The sequence below is a fragment of the Theropithecus gelada genome, chromosome 1 (genome assembly GCF_003255815.1).
Source record: "Theropithecus gelada isolate Dixy chromosome 1, Tgel_1.0, whole genome shotgun sequence".
NCBI lineage: Eukaryota > Metazoa > Chordata > Mammalia > Primates > Cercopithecidae > Theropithecus > Theropithecus gelada.
In genome coordinates this window covers 105,707,155-105,729,409 of record NC_037668.1, presented here as the reverse complement: position 1 = coordinate 105,729,409, position 22,255 = coordinate 105,707,155, and the positions used below count along the sequence as shown (strand labels likewise).

The 22,255-nt window shown below is 38.8% G+C and overlaps 1 protein-coding gene across 4 annotated transcripts in view; it reads left to right on the top strand.

The window, feature by feature from the left end:
• The window catches only part of USP33 (ubiquitin specific peptidase 33), a 69,944-nt gene that overhangs the window by 30,483 nt on the left and 17,206 nt on the right, over positions 1 to 22,255 (top strand). For 2 of the 4 annotated variants that reach the window (XM_025392437.1, XM_025392445.1), the window contains exons 8-20: positions 3,172 to 3,285; positions 3,973 to 4,051; positions 5,194 to 5,611; positions 8,465 to 8,605; positions 11,093 to 11,205; positions 12,325 to 12,497; positions 12,620 to 12,690; positions 13,628 to 13,661; positions 16,263 to 16,308; positions 16,851 to 17,031; positions 19,043 to 19,169; positions 20,363 to 20,532; positions 21,839 to 21,920. In XM_025392437.1, coding sequence (XP_025248222.1) covers positions 3,172 to 3,285; positions 3,973 to 4,051; positions 5,194 to 5,611; positions 8,465 to 8,605; positions 11,093 to 11,205; positions 12,325 to 12,497; positions 12,620 to 12,690; positions 13,628 to 13,661; positions 16,263 to 16,308; positions 16,851 to 17,031; positions 19,043 to 19,169; positions 20,363 to 20,532; positions 21,839 to 21,920 — 1,749 coding nt within the window. Of the gene's footprint in view, positions 1 to 3,171; positions 3,286 to 3,972; positions 4,052 to 5,193; positions 5,612 to 8,464; positions 8,606 to 11,092; positions 11,206 to 12,324; positions 12,498 to 12,595; positions 12,691 to 13,627; positions 13,662 to 16,262; positions 16,309 to 16,850; positions 17,032 to 19,042; positions 19,170 to 20,362; positions 20,533 to 21,838; positions 21,921 to 22,255 lie in introns of all 4 variants that reach the window. The other 2 variants (XM_025392428.1, XM_025392416.1) reach the window with 1 other exon arrangement.

Sequence of the window (22,255 nt, the reverse complement as noted above, 5' to 3'; positions counted from 1 at the left end):
TGCTCCAATGAGCATTTCCTTTGAATATCATGTTGGCATTCAAAAAGTTTTGGATTTTGGAACATTTTGAATTTTGTATTTTGTATTAGGGATATTAAACTTGTACTTCTTCCCAAAATAATCTAATTTTTGTTTAGATATAATATTTTGCCTCCATAAATATTTTGCCTTCCGTTTTCTTATGTTTCATAACCTTGTGAAATAAAGATAACCCAATTTTTATTAAGTAATCAGAGAACACATAAAGACTTTTTTTTTTTTTTTTTTTTTTTTAGGCTGGGTCTCACTCTGTTGCCCAGGCTAGAGCGCAGTGGCGCAGTTTTGGCTCACTGCAACTCTGCCTCCTGGGTTTGTGTGATCCTCCTACTTCAGCCTCCCAAGTAGCTGAGACTACAGGCACGTGCCACCAAACGTGGCTAAGTTTTAAATTTTTTGTAGGGATGGGGTTTTGCCTTGTTGCCCAGACTGGTTTCCAACTCCTGGGCTCAAGTGATTCGCTTGCCTCGGCCTCCCCAAGTGCTGGGATTATAGGCATGGGCCACTGCGCTCGGACGTTAAAGAAGAGACATTTAGGCCAGGCGTGGTGGTTCACACCTGTAATCCCAGCACTTTGGGAGACTGAGGTGGGTGGATCATGAGGTCAGGAGTTTGAGACCAGTCTGGCCAACATAGTGAAACCCTGTCACTACTAAAAATACAAAAATGTAGCCAGGTGTCGTGGTGTGCACCTGTAATCCTAGCTACTTGGGAGGTTGAGGCAGGAGAATCATGTAAACCCTGGAGGTGGAGGTTGCAGTGAGCCAAAGTCACGCCATTGCACTCCAGCCCAGGTGACAGTGTGAGACTCCGTCTCAAAAAAAAAAAAAAAAGAAGAGACATTTACTCTGAAACTTGAGGAATAAGTATGAGCTGGTTGTTTGAAAGGATGGGGAGAGCATTCCTAGCAGAATGCTCCTTGTAAGCAGCCTTGGGATGGGAAAGAGCTTGACACATTTGAGGAACTGGAAGAAAATCTGTGTGACAGGGTACAGTAATCATAGGGCTGAATGACAAGGGTCTAGGTTATGTAGGCCACATTAAAGATGTAGGTCTTTATTCTCATAGTAGTACAATACCATTGAAGTGTTTGTATAGTAGGGTAGCTAATAATCTATATTTTTAAAATATTACTGTGGTTGCCACGTGGACAGTGAATTGGAGGGGGAAGAGAGTGGAATTTGAAAGACCAGCTAGGAGACTATGATAATGATTTAGGCAAGAAGTAGTGGTAGTTTACATCATCTAGGGTGGTAGGAAAAGAGTGAAGGAATTGGAGATAAACATTTTTAGGAGGTTGATTGATTGATAGGATGTGGGTAGAGAAAGGGAGAGGAGGTTCAAAGTTTAACAACACAATCCTAAGAGACCTGTAGGTTGTTGCTATTGTTATTTTTATACAGATAAGAAAACCAGACACAGAAGTTTAAATAACTTTGCCAATGTAACCAGCTAGTAAGTACTGGCGGAATTCTGGTTTTTTTTTTTTTTTTTTTTTTTTTTTGAGACGGAGTGTCGATTTGTCGCCAGGCTGGAGTGCAGTGATGTGATCTCAGCTCAGCCTCCTGAGTAGCTGGGACTACAGGCGCCGGCCACCACACCCAGCTAAGTTTTGTATTTTTAGTAGAGATGGGGTTTCACCATGTTAGCCGGGTTGGTCTCGATCTCCTGACCTCATGATTCGCCCGCCTCGGCCTCCCAAAGTGCTAGGATTACAGGCATGAGCCACAGCGCCCGGCCTTTTTTTTTTTTTTTTTTTAAAGTTAGAGACAGGATCTTACTCTGTCACCCAGGCTGGAGTGCAGTGGAACGATCATGGCTCACTGCAGCCTCAAACTCCTGGGTTCAAGGACTCTTCCTGCCTCAGCCTGCCAAGTAGCTAGGACCACAAGTGCATGCCACTGCTCCCAGATAATGTTTTAAAAGTTTTGTAGAGATGGATTTTTGCTGTGTTGCCCAGGCTGGTCTTGAACTCCTGTCCTTGAGTCATGTCCTGCCTTGGCCTCCCAAAGTATTGGAATTACAGGCATGACCCACCATGCCTGGCAGGGACAAAATTCTGAATCTGAGATTTTTATGTGTATGTTTGTTTTTGTAGATCTTTTGTTGATTATTGCACAATACTGCTTCCATGGATTTACTTTGTAATTCCTCTGATTTCATTGAAAAAGATGTGGCTGATACGATTACACTATTGGTGGCTGGGTGTGGTGGCTCATGCCTGTAGCACTTTGGGAGGCTAAGGTGGGAGGATTGCTTGAGCCCAGGAGTTCTGGAACCAGCTTGGGCAACCTAACAAGACCCTGTCTCTACCGAAAAAAAAAAAAAAAGGATTACACTTGGCAAAGAGATGGCTTAGTAGTTATCTAACTGCCTTCATAGGGGGTTTGGTTTATGTAGGTCAGAATTTGGTCCTTTGCCCAGTCAGTTTCCTATAAATAGATTAATGGAGATTCCCTCAAGCTAATCAAACTCATGACAGACTATATACTTCCTTATAAATTGCTAACTTGAGCCACCAACAAATATTAGTACCAAATAATGGAATGTAGAAGGCTGGAGGAAGTGCAGGTTCAGTTGAAAGTTAAATTTTTATCCTGTTCAGTTTGGGCATTTGATATAAATCTGAAATTTAGATGACATGGTTGACTTTATATAAATTTGACGATGATTAGAATATGGTTGAAAATTTTAGATCGCCCAGGGAAGAAAAGTATATAGGGAAAAGTCATAGGATCAAGTCCTGAGGAATCCTTACATTTACATGTCTGGGGCCAAAAAGAGCAATAAAGAGGAAAAAGGAATTTTAAGAGGTAAAGAGGAAAAGTAGGAAAATGCATACAATAGTCCAGAGAAGATTTGTTCAAGAATGAGGGCATGGTCGTCTGTGGCAAATGTTACTGAGTGGGGACTGAAAAGTGTATCTGGCAGCATGGAGGACTCTTGATATGGTGGGGCCAAATCTGATTTGAAAGGACTGAGCTCTTTATGAAGGAATGAAAGTGAAGCTGTAAAAGGGATCAAAGAAAGAAATGACAGCTATAGGGATGTACGTGTTGTCAGTTAATTGAATGACTAGAAATAATCAGTATTAACTTTGACTCCACTCTAACATTTTTCTCTTTTTAAAATTAGCCCACCTTTGACACAGTTTTTTCTTGATTGTGGAGGATTAGCACGAACAGATAAGAAACCTGCCATTTGTAAAAGTTATCTCAAACTAATGACAGAGCTGTGGCATAAAAGCAGGTATGTAACTTAATATACTTTTCTTCTTTATTAAACTTTTAAATGAATGTTATAAATATTTAAAGGATGCAGGTCCATTTATGGAGCCAGAAAAAAGTAGAAGACAGACAGATTTGAGACAGCTTTGTTTCAGGCATGTTACATTTGAAGCTGAATGTAAGGTGTCAGAGAAGTTTAGAAGCAGGTGAAGGTGTCATGAAAGTCTGGAAGTATTTGGACTGGTGATATAGTGTTGGAATGTTAAAGCTGCTATACAGCTGCTGTTACTGGAACTTTAGAGTTTTATATTCAGGAGTAGGCATTCTCACAATGATAAAATCAGACCCTAAATACTATATGAATATTTTCCTGCTTATGTTTGTTTATTCTAAAGTTTAGCATTAGGATCACAGTTTACTGTAATATGTTGATAATTTTGTTTTAGAACTATTTGGGAAATTTGCATTTTTGAAAAGTCATGGGGTGAAGCATAATCATTTAATTGAGGGAGTATAGCAGTAAAATATCACTTAAAATATCAAGGATAAGGTGTTCTGATGTGCCTGTGAAACATATTAGGCAGTTTTGAATGATTTTTTTGAAATGTAATTTTCAATTTATTTAACACTTTGAATTATTGGTTGTTAATTTTTAAAATAAAAATTAAAAATAACAAAAATTACTCTTTAAAAATGTTTTCTTGCTCAGGCCAGGATCTGTTGTGCCTACTAATCTGTTTCAAGGAATTAAAACTGTAAATCCAACATTTCGGGGGTATTCTCAGCAGGTTAGTTTATTGCTTTTCTTTTGTAATTTTAATCTAAATAAATTTTGAAAATGCCATTATGGTTTTTTTTTGGTCCACTTATCTTTTGGGGTCATCACTGCTTGTGTCTTTCTTTTGCCAAGAATAGTAACCCTTTTTCTTGTTTATTGTTTATATTTTTTCAACTTTCCTTTATCTTTATCTTTTTTTGAGGCAGAGTCTCGCTCTGTCGCCCAGGCTGGAGTGCAGTGGTGCAATCTTGGCTCACTGCAGCCTCCAGCTCCTGGGTTCAAGCGATTCTCCTGCCTCAGCCTCCGGAGTAACTGGGATTACAAGTGTGTGCCACCATGCCTGGCTAATTTTTGTATTTTTAGTAGAGATAGGGTTTCGCCATGTTGGTCAAGCCGGACTTGAACTCTTGACCTCAGGTGATCCACCCTTCTTGGCCTCCCAAAGTGTTGGATTACAGTCATGAGGCACTGTATCCAGCCTTTTTTTTTTTTTAATAAGAGTGATAATGTCTCATTATGTTGCCCTAGCTGGTCTTGAACTCCTGACTCAAACGATCCTCCCTCCTTGGTGTCCCTAAATGTTAGGATTACAAGCATGAGCCCCTACATCCAGCTGAAGTTGACCTTTAGATCATCTTTAGTTTATTAAAATTTTTATCTGACTGGGCGTGATGACTCATGCCTGTAATCCCAGCACTTTAGGAGGCCAAGGTAGGCGGACTGCTTGAGCCCAGGGGCTTGAGACCAGCCTGGGTAACATAGAGAGACCTCATTTCTAAAAATAATTTAAAAATATGTATCAGCCGGGTGTGATGGCTCATGCATGTGGTCTCAGCTGCTAAGAAGGCTGAGGTGGGAGAATTGCTTGAACCTGGGGGATCGAGGCTACAGTGAGCTGTGGTCATGCCACAGCATTCCAGCTTGGACAACAGAATGAGACCCCATCTCAAAAAAAGAAAACTTTATTTACCTAACTTTTTGGAAGTGAGTGCATCTTCATTTCTCTAGTGCTTTATGCTCTACAAACTGGTATTTTCTGAATATAGTGCTGTATGTTTATGTATAAGTTGATAATGATATTTTGTATATTTTCCCTTATGTTTCTATATACACATGTAATGAAGTGGTAACATTATGTTGCTGATATATTAGGATGCTCAAGAATTCCTTCGATGTTTAATGGATCTGCTTCATGAAGAATTGAAAGAGCAAGTCATGGAAGTAGAAGAAGATCCGCAAACCATAACCACTGAGGAGACAATGGAAGAAGACAAGAGCCAGTCAGATGTAGATTTTCAGTCTTGTGAATCTTGTAGCAACAGTGATAAAGCAGAAAATGAAAATGGCTCTAGAGGCTTTTCTGAAGATAATAATGAAACAACAATGTTAATTCAGGATGATGAAAACAATTCAGAAATGTCAAAAGATTGGCAAAAAGAGAAGATATGCAATAAGATTAATAAAGTAAATTCTGAAGGCGAATTAGATAAAGATAGAGACTCTATATCTGAAACAGTTGACTTAAACAACCAGGAAACTGTCAAAGTGCAAATACACAGCAGAGCTTCAGGTGACAATTTAGTAGTTTGTTCATGAAAATGATATTATTTCATTTGTAGACATGGGTGTTTAATTGTTACTTTGGGTATTTCTAATTAGAATTATAGTTTAGCAGTATTTGCATGTGAGTATTGGTCATAAAATGATAGAACCTGAGGAGAAAAGGAAATTTTGGGGTCATTTAATTATATAAGAAATTAATTCTCCTTTTGAAGTAAACATTTCATCAGATGTCTTTTGTATAGTCATGCAGTAATCTGAAAAATTGGGCTCCCCAGAATTTTCTCTTTTATTTTAAGCAAATTATGTTGTGATCCTGGAAAAAAGCAAACAACCCAAATTGTAATTTACTTTTTTTTTTTTTTTGAGATAGAGTTTCACTCTTTTTGCCCAGGCTGGAGTGCAATGGCGCGATCTTGGCTCAACACAACCTCCGCCTCCCGGGTTCAAGCGATTCTCCTGCCTCAGCCTCCCGAGTAGCTGGGATTACAGGCATGTGCCACCACCCCGGCTAATTTTGTATTTTTAGTAGAGATGGGGTTTCTCCATGTTGGTCAGGCTGGTCTTGAACTCCCGACCTCAGGTGATCCACCTGCCTCGGCCTCCCAAAGTGCTGGGATTACAAGCGTGAGCCACCGCGCCCGGCCAGCAATTTTCTAATTATATACATTAGTAGATTAAGATTGTTGTCATTGGAGTCACATCAGATGTGTTTTAGTGTAGAAGTTTAATTAACTATAGTGAGCCCTGCTGTGATAGATTATGCCGTGATACTAGTCAGTGTTACTTTGAGAAAGAACATGTGGCCAAATGAAAGCTGAATTGCCTTGTAATTTATCTCTTCAAGAGTTAACTTCTCTTGGCTTTAAATGTGGTATTTAGTTTTCCAAAGCACACAAAATTGGGCTGTTAGAGGTTCAAATTATGTGATCTTAAAATAAGTGGCAGGCATGTAATGTAAAAAAGTTTTTTTTCTGTGATTACTGAAGAGTGAGAGTAACTAAACAATTTATTTAGGTATTTGAATGAATCCAAAATTTCTTCTTGAGAAATATTCTTAACTATAGGAAGATTTGTGGTTCACTTGTGTAAAGTGCACAGATGCTTTCTAGTCAGGAAGACTAAGAGTGTTAGGCTCCTTAATTATACTGATCTTGTGTAGAAATTGGGAGTGAATAAATATGTCAGGTATCAGTATTGAAAGACTTAGCTTTGACTGCTGTCCAGGATTTTCTTGTGAAAAGCCCAGTTAAGCCTAATTAGGGACATACTCATCTTTTATTGCTCTGTAACAGGTTTGTTCTTATATATAGTAATTAGGGGATAACCTAAGTCAGGAGTCTGAGCTTTTAGGTGTTTTAAGGGCTTAATGAAAAAAATCTGGTGAAGTCTGTAAGGCACACAAACCTAAAATACTTACTCTCTGGTCCGTTAGAGGAAAAAATTGCCAACTCCCAATCTAAATCTCATTAACTTTATTCCCTTCAGAAAGTCCTAGAGTGAGTTGTTTTTTCACTCCCAATATTATGCAGTCTCATTTAGTCATGGTTGAAAAATTGAGAAATGCCTGTGTGAAAAACGATTTTGCATTATCTGGAAAAATTTCTGAGTACATCCCCTTTCAAGATCTCTTATGAACAATTCTCTTTTCTTCACTCAAATAGTTACTGAGCACATTCCCTTGCCCTGGAATATGTTAGGCACTAGGAATCCAAAGCAAACAATTAAGATAGCTCTTATATTTTCTTGATTCATCTTATAATTCTAAAAAAAGTATTTCCTGATGAAGTAGTGTGTTTTTTCTTTTATTACAGTAAGAACAAAATAATTTATGATTACTTTATACCTACATTTCTTGATTTTGATTATTATGTTAGTTTGGGAGAATAATCTGTTTTTCTTTCACATGGTTTTGAACTTCTAAAAAACTGTCCTGAATATCTTTTTTTTTTTTTTTTTTTCTTCATCTGAAACAGGGTCTCATTCCGTCACCCAGGCTGGAGTGCAGTGGCATGATCACATCTCACCACAGCCTCAACCTCCTGGGCTCAAGTGATCCTTGCACCTCAGCCTCTTGAGTAGCCGGGACTACAGGCGTACACCACCATGCCCAGCTAATTTTTAGATTTTTTTTGTAGAGATGGGGGGGTCTCATGATGTTGCCCAGTTTGGTCTTGAACTCCTGGGCTCAAGCAGTCTTCCCATCTTGGCCTCCCAGTGTTGGGATTATAGGCGTTAGCCACCCAGCCTAGCCTCTTTTTTTTTTTTTAATGCTATATTTGGACAAACAAGATCCTCTTTGGCTTTGTATTTCCACTGCTCACTTCCTAAACTGCCTGTAATAGTAGTATGTTATAAACATTAGTTGGGGTCGGGCATGGTGGTTCACATCTATAATCCAAACACTTTGGGAGGCCAGAGTGGGTGGATCACTTGAGGCCAGGAGTTTGAGACCAACCTAGCCAACGTGGTGAAACCCCATCTCTACTAAAAATACAAAAATGAGCTGGGCCTGGTGGCACATGCCGGTAATCTCAGCTACTTGGGAGGCTGAGGCAGGAGAATTGCTTAAATCCGGGAGGTGGAGGTTACAGTGAGCTGAGATCGCACCTCTGCACTCCAGCCTGGGGGACAGAGGGAGACTCTGTCTCAAAATAAATAAACAAACAAAAATTAGTTGGATTTCTGGGTAGAAGGTTACTGTTATTTTTCTTAGTAAGCACTTTGTTAAGTATTTAACTTGACATTTGTTAGTATGAATTGTGTTCAAAGTATCAAATTAAGAAACCTTTAAATTAACATTACTGGACAGTTAGAATAATTTTCCTATTTAGGGTAATAATACAAATTTTAAATCTTACAGAATATATCACTGATGTCCATTCGAATGACCTGTCTACACCACAAATCCTTCCGTCAAATGAAGGTGTTAATCCACGTTTATCAGCAAGCCCTCCTAAATCAGGCAATTTATGGCCAGGATTGGCACCACCACACAAAAAAGGTAAAAAGTTTCTCTTATTCATTCTCTTTTGCTTTGGGTCTTAGTTTAAAATGATGGTTTTGATTCTTGATAATTTAAAGTGTTAATTATGAAATACGATTTGATCTTTTAAAATTGATAGCGTAATTTTATATAGACATGATTACAAATTTTGTGTGTTGGTACTCTGTTTTTAAAATTTTACATACAGTTGAATTCACTTTTTCTTGTGTAGAGCTTTATGAATTTTAACACCTGCAGCATAGATTCTTGTTACTCCACCACAAATGAAATACAGAACAGTTCTAACACTGCAAAGAATTCCTGCATAGTACTACTTCGTAATCAGATCATCTCTCTACTCCTATGTTCTGGCATCCTTGATTCTCTTTTCTTATTGTTTTGCCTTTTCCTAGAATGTCATATAAATGGAATCATATAGTATGTAGTCTTTTGATTTTCTAAAATCTTTTTTTTTTTTTTTTTTGAGACGGAGTCTGGCTCTGTCGCCCAGGCTGGAGTGCAGTGGCCGGATCTCAGCTCACTGCAAGCTCCGCCTCCCGGGTTTACGCCATTCTCCGGCCTCAGCCTCCTGAGTAGCTGGGACTACAGGCGCCCGCCACCTCGCCTGGCTAGTTTTTTGTATTTTTTAGTAGAGACGTGGTTTCACCGTGTTAGCCAGGATGGTCTCGATCTCCTGACCTCGTGATCCACCCGTCTCAGCCTCCCAAAGTGCTGGGATTACAGGCTTGAGCCACTGCGCCCGGCCGAAATCTTTTTATATGTAGTCTTTTGAAACAGGTTTGCCTCTCAGGATAATGCATTTGAGATTCAGTCATGTTACTGCATGTCTGAATAGTTTGTTCCTTTTATTACCAAGTAATATTTCTTTTTGTTTTGTTTTGTTTTGAGACGGAGTCTCACTGTCGCCCAGGCTAGAGTGGAGTAGTGCAACCTTTGCTCACTGCAGTCTCCGCCTGCCAGGTTCAAGCAATTCTCCTGCCTCAACCTCCCGAGTAGCTGAGACTACAGGTGTGCGCCACCATACCTGGCTAATTTTTTGTATTTTTAGTAGAGATGGACCATGCTGGTCTCGAACCCCTGACCTCGTGATCTGCCCGGCTCTGCCTCCCAAAGTGCTGGGATTACAGGCGTGAGCCACCGTACCTGGCCTAATATTTCATTTTTTATGGGTATACCACTATTTATTTACTTACTCATTGGTGGACTTTTGAATTGTTTCCAATTTTTGGCAATTATGAATAATGTTGGTCTAAAATTTATGTACAGGTTTTTATAAGAACATGTTTTCATTTGTCTAGGACAAATACCTAGAAGTGGGATTACTGGGTTTTATGTTTGTTTAATGCTTATAGTTGTATTAAACTGCCAGACTTTTTACCAGAGTGTCTACCATTTAGTATTCCTTCCAGGTATATATGAGAGTTCCAGTATTATGTTTTCTTAGAAGAAAACATAGGAGAAAGTCTTCGTGGCCTTGGGTTAGACAAAGGGTTCTTAGAGACGTTAGAAGCATGATCCATTAAAGAAAAGAATTAAAAATTTTTGTTGACAAAGGACATTCAGAGAATGGGAAGATAAGGTTGGATATATTTATAAATCATACAGCTAGCAAAGGACATGTATCCAGAAATATATAAAGAACTCTTAAAAACTTTAAATAATGGAATCTTTTCTTCAAATAAAGCCTTGCTTGGAAACCAAAACAAATAAGTGAAAACAGAATTGCTCTGAAATCAGGATAGGGAGACTGAACCCCTTCTATTTCATCTTCAGCCTGATGATGACTTTCATCATCTTTTCCTCACTTTCTAACCTCTTTGCCTCTTCTTTTGACTTGTAGAACATTTAAATAACATCCCAGTGATGAATATTGTGCTAATTTAGAATTTGTTCCTTTTCTTATATGAATTTGTTCCCTTTCTTACATTTATGGTGGCCAACGATCATACTTTTAAAAAACGACAGGCCAGGCGCGGTGGCTCACACCTGTAATCCCAGCACTTTGGGAGGCCAAGGCGGGCAGATCATGAGGTCAGGAGATCAAGACCGTCCTGGCTAACATGGTGAAACCCTGTCTCTACTGAAAATACAAAAACTTAGCTGGGTGTGGTGGCAGGCACCTATAGTCCCAGCTACTTGGGAGGCTGAGGCAGGAGAATGGCATGAACCCGGGAGGCGGAGCTTGCAGTGAGCCGAGATTGTGCCACTGTACTCCAGCATGGGTGACAATGCGAGACTCCGTCTCAAAACAAAACAATAACAACAACAAACATCTTAAGCCTTGTCTGCTTAGTTTCTTTTCTTTTTTTAATGCTTATGCTCTTTTGAAGAGTATTTTGAAAATTTCCTTATCAACACAGTAAGTTTTACAGTTTAAGGATTCTAGAGATCATATACAAGTAAGATTGACAAGACAAAAAAAGATTCCAGAGAAAAATGTGAAGAGCTGCTTTGATTTTTTTTTTTAATGTTTTTCAATCCTAGCTCAGTCTGCATCTCCAAAGAGAAAAAAACAGCACAAGAAATACAGAAGTGTTATTTCAGACATATTTGATGGAACAATCATTAGTTCAGTGCAGTGTCTGACTTGTGACAGGGTGAGTATGAGAGTATTAGAATACACAGAAAATTTCTGTCAAATGCTCTTTAAAAATGTGACAAGATGATGTGAAAAGTTTAATTCCTTCTCTTTGCTATTGATGATCATACATGCATTTATTGTGTTTACATCAATACAAATTGATTCTAGGTGTAGAATTTACTTTTTTGGAAGTAGCAGCATCCTGTTTAAAGGATAGTGACCCATCATTGGACAGGCACATATTATCCTTCGCCATCTATTTTGGTTACATATAAAGGCGAGAAGTTGCTCAGCAACAAGAATTAGTAACACCTGCATATTCTCCCAGGCTGATGAAATTTGTGTACTGGGAATTTGTTGATATTCACAGGTACAAAGCTGTGAATGTATCTTTTATATTTGGTTATAATATGGTTTGTAAATATTTTTCCATGTTTAGGCTGGTACTCAGATACTAAAGGTAGTATCAAATTCATAGACAATAACCAAGGCATAAATTAAAATCATGAATTTTTTAATAACACTTCAATCCTTCAAAGTTTCTTTGAGCTTTTCTTAAGTACAGTTTTACTTTAGTGCAATGATGAATGTGAAATAACATCTCAAAAACAAAAGAAGATTTCAATTATTGTGTTGGAATCTCAAGTCAGATCTAAGAACTTTCAATAGGATCGTTTTAATGTAGGTTATTTTGGTACTAAATATTTAAGTGAAATTATCAGACATATTTTTAGCTATTTAAAATTAGATGCCAGGTTTTGCCTGAGGCTTTTTAAAAAAACATTTTAAAACTACCATCAAGGTCAGTTTTCAAAAATAAATACAATAGTGCTTAAGAGTTTGGACCTCAAGATGCAGTGGCTGGATTTGGGGTGTTTAATGCTGCAGCATCTGTGATTGTAATGGGGATGCTAATAGCTACTGCACAGGGCTTATGTGAAGATACCTGATACAGAGCAAGTGTTTTTTTTTTTTTTCTTTTGCTATTTTGACTATTAAAGCTGTTCAATTTGTGTGTGTGTTTTTTTGTTTTTCGTGTTTAAACATGCTTTGATCTTTAGAGTCTAAAATCTAACCTTGTAAATGTTTTACTGCATTATGTTCATCCCATTTTTAAAACACGAAACAATTTTAGGTGTCTGTAACCCTCGAGACCTTTCAAGATCTGTCCTTGCCAATTCCTGGCAAGGAAGACCTTGCTAAGCTGCATTCATCAAGTCATCCAACTTCTATAGTCAAAGCAGGATCATGTGGCGAAGCATATGCTCCACAAGGGTGGATAGCTTTTTTCATGGAATATGTGAAGAGGTATGCATTTATTTTCTTTGTATTACATGATTGTTAAAACTGCTGTTTCTGCTGTACTAGCAGAACACTTCCTTTTTTTTCTATCAATGATGTTTCAGGTTTGTTGTCTCATGTGTCCCTAGCTGGTTTTGGGGTCCAGTAGTAACCTTGCAAGATTGTCTTGCTGCCTTCTTTGCCAGAGATGAATTAAAAGGTAAGAAATACAGTAATATCTATGGCTAAATTGTTGTAGGTGAATCTAAAATACAAGTGGGACTAAATAATAAAATGTATTCATAAAAGCTAAGTTTTAAGACAGCTTAATAGTAATTTCACATATTGGCATTAGGTTAGTGTCTACCTTGATGATATAAATATAACAAGAAAAATCGCATCCTTAAGTAATTCATGTGAATTCCTGTAGTATAAGACAAATGATAGATGAAATTTTTTTTTTTTTTTTGAGACGGAATCTCGCTCTGTTGCCCAGGCTGGAGTGAGTGAAGTGGCACAATCTCCGCTTACTGCAAGCTCCACCCCGCTAGGTTCATGCCATTTTCCTGCCTCAGCCTCCCGAGTAGCTGGAACTACAGGTGCCCGCCACCACGCCCGGCTAATTTTTTTGTATTTTTAGTAGAGACGGGGTTTCACAATGTTCACCAGGATGGTCTCAATCTCCTGACCTTGTGATCCGCCCACCTCGGCCTCCCAAAGTCCTGGGATTACAGGCGTGAGCCACTGCGCCCGGCAGTGAAATGTTTTAAAGCTGTTCTGAGATCCATAGAAGGGCAAACTCAATCAAAATAATGGACTTATTTATGTGTCCGTAATTGTGAACTACTGCGTATCATTTAAGGTCATTCACTATTTTTGTGTATCTAGTACCTTGCTTTGACATATGACAGGTACTCAGTAAGTTTTGTTCAATGAATAAATGGAAAAGATACTATTTGAGGTAGGTCTTCAATGTTGGCAGGAGTTAAGGGAGGGGAAGGTAAACAGTAACCTGATTCATGAGCATAGACTGAAAAAAGGGAACCTTGTTTTACTGTGGTGGGAGGTCAGCATGGGGCAAAATCAAAGAATTACAGGACCATAATAAGCAATTTGCTGTTAATTTGAAACCAATGCCACATCTGTTTTATTTGCAGGTGACAATATGTACAGTTGTGAAAAATGCAAAAAGTAAGTGACATTGACAGTGCTTTTAATTTCATGTTGTGTATTTTTCTTGGTTTTTAGAATTGGGTATGTGGAGTTAAATTTGCACTGTATTTAGAAAAATATAGGCCAGAAAGCTTTATGCTAGTAATAATAGAGATTAGCTGTTTTGTGAAACAAATGTAAGGTAAAAATTTGACAGATTTAATAGGCTTATCTAAGATGTGAGAGAGTATATTTTGAGGGATGAAATCTGTACGTGATTTTGCATAAAACGTTTTCCTAAATAAGGCAATATTTTCTTCTGAATTACGATTTTAACAGGCTAGATTCAGGAAGTAAAAGGTACAAAGTTTCAGATCTACATAAAATTCGTAAAGGTTATACCAACTTCAATGTTATCTGCTGTTACAGTGGCAGACAAAAAAAGAGAGCTAAAGTCTGATTTTGTTTACATCTACTACCAGCTGCCTTTTTCTATCTTGTAATCAATTTAGACTTTCAATGCTTCTTAGTGGTAAGTCAGAAAAAAGTGTTGGAAGACTTGGCGAAAAGCAACTATTTGTGAGGCAGAGTGAACTGGAAATTTCTTCTCAATCTCTATAATAGACATACAACGGCCTGCTAATAAGATCTGGGATAATACAGACTTCTACTTCTTGGCAGTAACCTCAAGGAAACATTGATCTGCAACTGATCATGACATGACAGAAAGGAATGGTATACTATTTGGTTGATAAAGATGAGAAAGCTGACTTCTACTTTTGGAGACATTTTATCACTTTGTTCTTGAAGCCCTAGCTGCCTGCTGAAAAGGAAGTTGGCTTGGAAAGGGATTGTTTCTTGTAAAGCAAAGCATACTAGGAAAAAGATAACAGGGAAGATGGAAAAGAACCTTGCATCTACCTCCAAATTCAAAGTAGAGATCTGTCGAATGTGTATTAATTTTGATTATTAATAATAACCATCCTTTATCTTTTTACCACATGTAAGAATAAAGTTTTTTTTTTTTTCCATTTGAGACATAGTCTCATTCTGTCACCAAGGCTGAAGGTTCACTAGCATAATAACAGCTCTTTGCAGCCTCAGCTTCCTGGTCACAAGCGATCCTCCTGCCTCAGCCTCTGAAGTAGCTGGGACTACAGATGCATGCACCATGCCTGGCTAATTTGTATTTTTTGTAGAGATGGGGTTTATGTTGCACAGGCTGGTCGCAAAGTCCTTGGCTCACAACAATTTGCCAACATTGGCTTCCCAAAATGCTGAAATTACAAGCATGAGCCACTGTGCCCGGCCAAGACTTTTTTTTTTTTTTTTTTTGAGAAGGAGCCTTGCTCTGTCACCCAGGCTGGAGTGCAGTGGTGTAATCTTGGCTCACTGCAACCTCTGCCTTCTGGGTTCAAGCATTTTTCCCTGCCTGAACCTCTTGAGTAGCTGGGATTACAGGTGCTCGCCACCACACCCAGCTAATTTTTGTATTTTTAGTAGAGATGGGGTTTTGCCATATTGGTCAGGCTGGTCTTGAACTCCTGACCTCAGGTGATCTGCCCACCTCGGCCTCCCAAAATGCTGGGATTATAGGCACGAGCCATGGTGCCTGGCTAAGATTTTGATACATTAACTTGAACTACACATTTTATAAAACTGAGATTTTGCTTTATCTGGTTTTACTTAATATCTAGATATTTTAAAGGCATAGCCACACCATAGACAGTAGCACATTTGTTAAAACAATTTTCACCAAAGAGTTTTATAACTCTCTAAATTTTTGATTACTGATACCTTGGTTTAAATTACTGTTATTATTTTTTGAGATGGAGTCTTGCTCTGTCACCAGGCTGGAGTGCAGTGGCACGATACTGGCTCACTGCAGCCTCCGCCTCCTGCGTTCAAGTGATTGCTCTGCCTCAACCTCCTCAGTAGCTGGGACTACAGGCACGTGCCACCATGCCCGGCTAATTTTTTGTATTTTAGTAGACATGGGGTTTCACCATGTTGACCAGGATGGTCTCAATCTCCTGACCTTATGATCTGCCCGCCTTGGCCTCCCAAAGTGCTGAGATTACAGGCGTGAGCCACCGCACCCGGCCAGTTTAAATTATTTTTTACAATAAGGGACTCCAGTGTTTTGATTAAGATATTTAATGTATACATGTAACATAATTCAGTGGCAAGTATTTCTAGTCTGGTATCTTTTGTCTCTGCCTTGCCTTGCCTTGCCTTTCCTTTCCTTGCCTTGCCTTCCCCTTCCCCTTCCCCTTCTCCTTCCCCTTTCCCTTCCCATTCCCCTTCCCCTTCCCTTTCTTTCTTTTCTTGTTCTGTTGTTTTTTTTTTTTTTTTCAGACAGGGTCTCACTTCAGCCCAGGCTGGAGTACAATGGTGCGATCTCGGCTCTCTGCAAACTTTGCCTCCTGGGTTCAAGTGATTCTCCTACCTCCGCCTCCTGAGTATCTGGGACTGCAGGCATGTGCCACCATGCCTGGCTAATTTTGTATTTTTAGTAGAGACGGGATTTCACCATGTTGGCCTGGCTGAATCTCTGCATTTTCTAAAAGATTTTTGCTGCAAATTTAAATATACTAAGTTTTTTTGTAGACTAACTGATTTTGTCTTTTCTCCCCTTAGGTTGAGAAATGGAGTAAAGTTTTGTAAAGTACAAAAGTTTCCTGAGGTATGGACATTATTTTAGCTCAACTTGTATTATGTGGTAGGAACATAGAGTATTAATGTAACAAAATGTAGTAATAAATTCTCTTTGCTTGGTTAAAGAATTGAATGGTTGCTGTGCGTGCCTTTTTAAGATTATTCATTTTTAAAATATTAAGTTAAATACCGTAAGTGTCCTTTAACAGTGTGCTATGTTGAACAAAGTGTAATCATACTCGCAGGATCTTGCCAGGTCTAAAGTGTAAAATTAGAAAAACAAATAGCAGTGAACTTAGAAAGTACCTTGTTTCACCATTTCCATATTTTTAACATCTCTGGAAGCAGGTTATAATTGCAGATTAATACTTAACCTTGACACTTCAGTATATATTGAATAGACTCCTTTAGCATTTAAAACTAAATAAAAATGTAAATAACTTTATAATTGTATTTTGATTGAACACCTCAGTTTCTTGCTTGTTGAATAAAAATATTTCTAAGTTTTACCTATTATAATGGTTTTTGTTTTCTGTATTGACAAATTAGTTTTGAATTTTATTCTTTTAGATTTTATGCATCCACCTTAAAAGATTCAGACATGAACTAATGTTTTCCACCAAAATCAGTACCCATGTTTCATTTCCACTGGAAGGCTTGGATCTTCAGCCATTTCTTGCTAAGGATAGTCCCGCTCAAATTGTGACTTATGATCTTCTGTCAGTCATTTGCCATCATGGAACTGCAAGTAGTAAGTATATAGGTTTAACAGATGTTCCTAGATTAAAAAAAAAAATTAAAATAAGCCTAGGGCTGGTGGCTCATACCTGTAATACCAGCCTTTTGGGAGACTGAGGTGAGAGAATCACTTAAAGCCAGGAGTTTGAGACCAGCCTGGGCAACATAGTGAAACCCCATCTCTACCAAAAAAAAAAAAAAAAAAAAAAAGTTAAACATCCTAATTGATCTTTTAAATAATATGTGAATATCTAAAAGAAAAAAAGTTAAAAACAGATGTTACTGCTAATTGTTAAAAACATGTCAATTTTATGAAATTAAATATTTTTACTATGATGTTTCCAATATTGAAAATTGTATACAGTTAAATAATAAGGCATTAACATGATTTTTTTTTTGAGACGGAGTCTTGCTCTGTTGCCCAGGCTGGAGTGCAGTGGCACGTACTTGGCTCACTGCAACCTCCACCTCCCGGGTTCACACCATTCTCCTGCTTCAGACTCCCAAGTAGCTGGGACTACAGGTGCCTGCTACCACACGCGGCTAATTTTTTGTATTTTTAGTGGAGACAGGGTTTCACCGTGTTAGCCAGGATGGTCTCGATTTCTTGACCTCGTGATCCACCTGCCTCGGCCTCCCAAAGTGCTGGGATTACAGGCGTGAGCCACCACGCCTAGCCCTAACATGATTTTTTACTGGGTTTTTTTAAGATTATGTGTTCTAACTGGGTGTGGTGGCTCACACCTATAATCCCACACTTTGAGAGGCCGAGGCAGGTGGATCATCTGAGGTCAGGAGTTCGTGACCAGCCTGGTCAACATGATGAAACTCTGTCTCTACTAAAAATACAAAAAATTAGCCGGGCATGGTGGTGGGTGCCTGTAATCCCAGGTAGTCGGGAGGCTGAGGTAGGAGAATAGCTTGAACCCCGAAGGTAGAGGTTGCAATGAGCTGAGATTGCACCATTGCACTCCAGCCTGGGCAACAAGAGCGAAGCTCTGTCTCAAAAAAAAAAAAAAAAAAGATAATGTTTTCTAATAACTAGGTGTTTGTGGGGGTTCAGTCAGGCTGGTGGGAAAAATTGTAGTTATAGAAAATATACACAAACCCTTCTGGAGGGCTGGGAGTTTTTACGTATAGTACTTGGCTGAAGGCAGCCTTGTCCCCTTAGTTAAATAAATTAGAGTAGAAACAAAGGAATATGGGGAGTTTATCTAACTAGCTTGTTTACCCATGTGGTCCTAAGACTAACCTTTGATTTACTGGGTGCTTAATTGCTTTCTACTTGGAATGTTTGCAATGTCATTTACCCTCTAGTAGTGCTGACTCTAGGCTTTGTCAGTTAATCTGTACTGAACAAATGCGAGTCTCACTGGCTGGTCGAGGCTTTGGTTGCAACTGCTTACAGCACTCTTCTTGAAGTCTGTAAGTGGCCCGGATGCTCAGCTGGACTGGCAAAGCAGAATATCTGTGTCAGTGTACTTTATTCATCTGTCACTGGGTCAGGGTCTGCGGGACAGACCCTGGCAGGTGTTAGTGACTCATGTCTATAATCCCAGCACCTTTGTAGGCTGAGGCAGAAGGATCACTTGAGACTAGGAGTTTGAGAACAGCTTGGACGACATGGCAACACCCCATCTCTAAAAAAATAAAAATAAATTCGCTGGTTGTGGGGATGTGCACCTGTGGTTCCAATTACTCAGGAGGCTGAGGCAAGAGGATGGCTTGAGCCCAGAAATTTGAGGCTGCAGTGACCTGTGATCCCTTCACTGCACTCCAGCTTGGGGAACAGAACAAGACTGTCTCTTAAAAAATAAAAAAAAAATAAAAAATAAAAAAAAATTACATGTTCTGTCATCAAGTGATGAAGGAATGGTGGCAAGCATGCAAATTGAAAAAAAATACAAGCATAGTTCTTCCTATATTCCAGCTACTGTGCTAGGCACTGGAAATATGAAATGTTTATCTTCCTTTCTTGTGTTGTTTTTGTATTACTGTAATGATTTCTTTTCCCTCAAATTCAGGTGGACACTATATAGCCTACTGCCGAAACAATCTAAATAATCTCTGGTATGAATTTGATGATCAGAGTGTCACTGAAGTTTCAGAATCTACTGTACAAAATGCAGAAGCTTATGTTCTTTTCTATAGGTAATGGAAATAGCTATAGATGTGAAAGAACATCTCACAGTTTGGGCTTATCAGTGATTAGAAGTTTTCCTCCTATTTCATTACAGTAAAATACAGTAAAAGGCTGTATATGTAGAATGATTCTTTGTTCAGAAAATGCTAAATCATTTACTTGAAGAGCAAAGGGATTTATTTTGTTTTAGAAAGATTAATTTTAGGGCTGGGCGTGGTGGCTCACGCCTGTAATCACAGCACTTTGGGAGGCCGAGGTGGGTGGATCACAAGGTCAGGAGTTCAAGACCAGCCTGGCCAAGATGGTGAAACCCTGTCTCTACTAAAAATACAAAACTTAGCCAGGCAGGGTGGCAGTCGCCTGTAATCCCAGCTACTCAGGAGGCTGAGGCAGGAGAATCGGTTTAACCCCACGGGTGGAGGTTGCAGTGAGCTGAGATTGTGCCACTGCACTCCAGCCTGGGCAACAAAGTGAGATTCCATCTTAAAAAAAAAAGCCGGGCGCGGTGGCTCAAGCCTGTAATCCCAGCACTTTGGGAGGCCGAGACGGGTGGATCACAAGGTCAGGAGATCGAGACCATCCTGGCTAACACGGTGAAACCCCGTCTCTACTAAAGAATGCAAAAAACTAGCCGGGCGAGGTGGCACGCGCCTGTAGTCCCAGCTACTCGGGAGGCTGAGGCAGGAGAATGGCGTAAACCCGGGAGGCGGAGCTTGCAGTGAGCTGAGATCTGGTCACTGCTCTCCAGCCTGGGCGACACAGTGAGACTCCGTCTCAAAAAAAAAAAAAAAAAAGTTGTAATTTAAAAATTAGGCATTGATGGTCTGAATTAAGTACCAAATTTTCTCCTAAAGTAGCTAATAATGGAAGTATTACTATAAAAATATTTGGTATTTTTTAGCATCTTATAAAAGAAGGTGCTAGCTCCTGAAACAGAAGCAGATTAATTATTTAGCTTGATCTTATTAACAAACATTTGAATGCTTACTGTGTTCCAGTAGTTATGTGGATACCCGTAGATAGGATACAGTGTCATCCCTATGGGTATATAATGTATTTGGTGGATAATACAAAGTATATTTCTCTTGAAATTCCCAAGACCTAATAGTGTTAATATGTGTGCTGAGTCTAATAGGAAGAAAAATCCATCTACTAGTAATGTAGTAAAATGCATATTGAATTTAATCATTGTTGTTAATAGGAAGAGCAGTGAAGAGGCACAAAAAGAGAGGAGAAGGATATCAAATTTGTTGAACATAATGGAACCAAGCCTCCTTCAGTTTTATATTTCTCGACAGTGGCTAAATAAATTTAAGACCTTTGCCGAACCTGGCCCTATTTCAAATAATGACTTTCTTTGTATTCATGGAGGTAAGAAATCCTGTAATGCAAAGCAGTGGTAGAAGTTTGCTGTAAAATAATTTGCAAATTAGGAGAGCCAAGAATTTTCCTCACACACTTATTTCCTATTTCCCCACCTGCTTTCAAACTTAATGGTTTGAGAAATTCACCTGTCCTTTTTAATTATAGATAATCTCTAGCTTCTTTATTGAACATATATTTACTGAGTACATGCTTTCTAAACTTTTTGCTAGTGCCTAAGGACACTAAAGATCCTTTTTCTTCTGTGAAAGCTCTAATTTCATAGTAGAGTCAGATACATAAAACAGCTGTTTACATTACAGTGAGCTCCTCCATTATACATCATTTTTCCTACTTGAGGCATTCCTGTGCTGGTGATTTTATCTGCCAGCTATATTGGTGGTTCTTAACCCCATTGTCTAAATGAATAGCTGTTTTTTTTCCCCAAGTATGGAAATGTATCTGGGATTTAAGAAAAAAAAGCCTCATAATTAAATGTAACTTCGGCCCTTGTGAGATTGGCTGTGTTAATGTTTGTTACTACAATAAATAGGACCTTTGTATGATGCTGATTAAACCTCAGGGTTGAAGATGGGATATTCATGGTAATTATGTTTGTAGTGAAACCAAAAGGGATAGGGATACCTGTATTGGACATAGAAATTTTAAGGTGTATGTTCATCTTGAGAAAACACAATCACCAAAAATGCTTTATAATTACCTTTCTTGGGAGAGAGAATGTAAGAACAATGATTGAGCTGGGTGCAGTGGCTCACACCTGTAATCCCAGTGTCTCAGGAGGCTGAGGCAGGAGGACTCCTTGAGCCCTAGAGTTTGAGGTTGCAGTGAGCCATGGTCATGCTGCTGCACTCCAGCCTGGGTGACAGAGTGAGACCTTGACTCAAAAAAATGGCCAGACACAATGGCTCATGCCTCTAATCCCAGCACTTTGGGAGGCCAAAGCAGGAGGATCATTTGAGTTTGTGAGTTCGAGACCAGCCTAGGCAACATAATGAGAGCCTGTTTCTACAAAAAAATAAAAAAGTTAGCTGGGTGTGTTGAAGCATGCCTCTAGTCCCAGCTACTCAGGAGGCGGGTGTGGGAGGATCCCTTGAGCCCAGAAATTTTGAGGCTGCTGTGAGCCATGATCATGCCACTGTACTCTGTAGACTGGGTGACAGAACAAGACCCTGCCACTTAAAAAAACAATGAGGATTGATCCGTCATTTAGTTATTGTTAAAAAAATGAGTTTAATCTTTGAAAGGAATATAATTAAAAGCATGAGACAAATATGTTTAAATTTTTTTTTTTTAGGTGTTCCTCCAAGAAAAGCTGGTTATATTGAAGACCTGGTTTTGATGCTGCCTCAGAACATTTGGGATAACCTATATAGCAGGTTTGTTTTTTAAATCAGACCATACAGTGTTGTGAAAGTCAGTTAAACTGGTTAAAAGGGGATTGGATTATTTCACAGATGCTCCTTGTGCTGTATGTTTATTCTTTTTCCTTCACTTATTCATTATAAAGTGTGAGTAGGAAGACTTTGTAGCTACTGTGGCATAGTCTAGATAATTAATTTTAATTTTTTTGTTCTAATTATCTGTCTGCAAAGGTATGCTGTAGTAATTTTAATTTAAGTACTTTCTTTAAAATATTTTGCATATCCCCACACTAAAATTTTACATATGTATATACTCCCACAATTGAGTATCTTACTCTTAAATTGTAAAT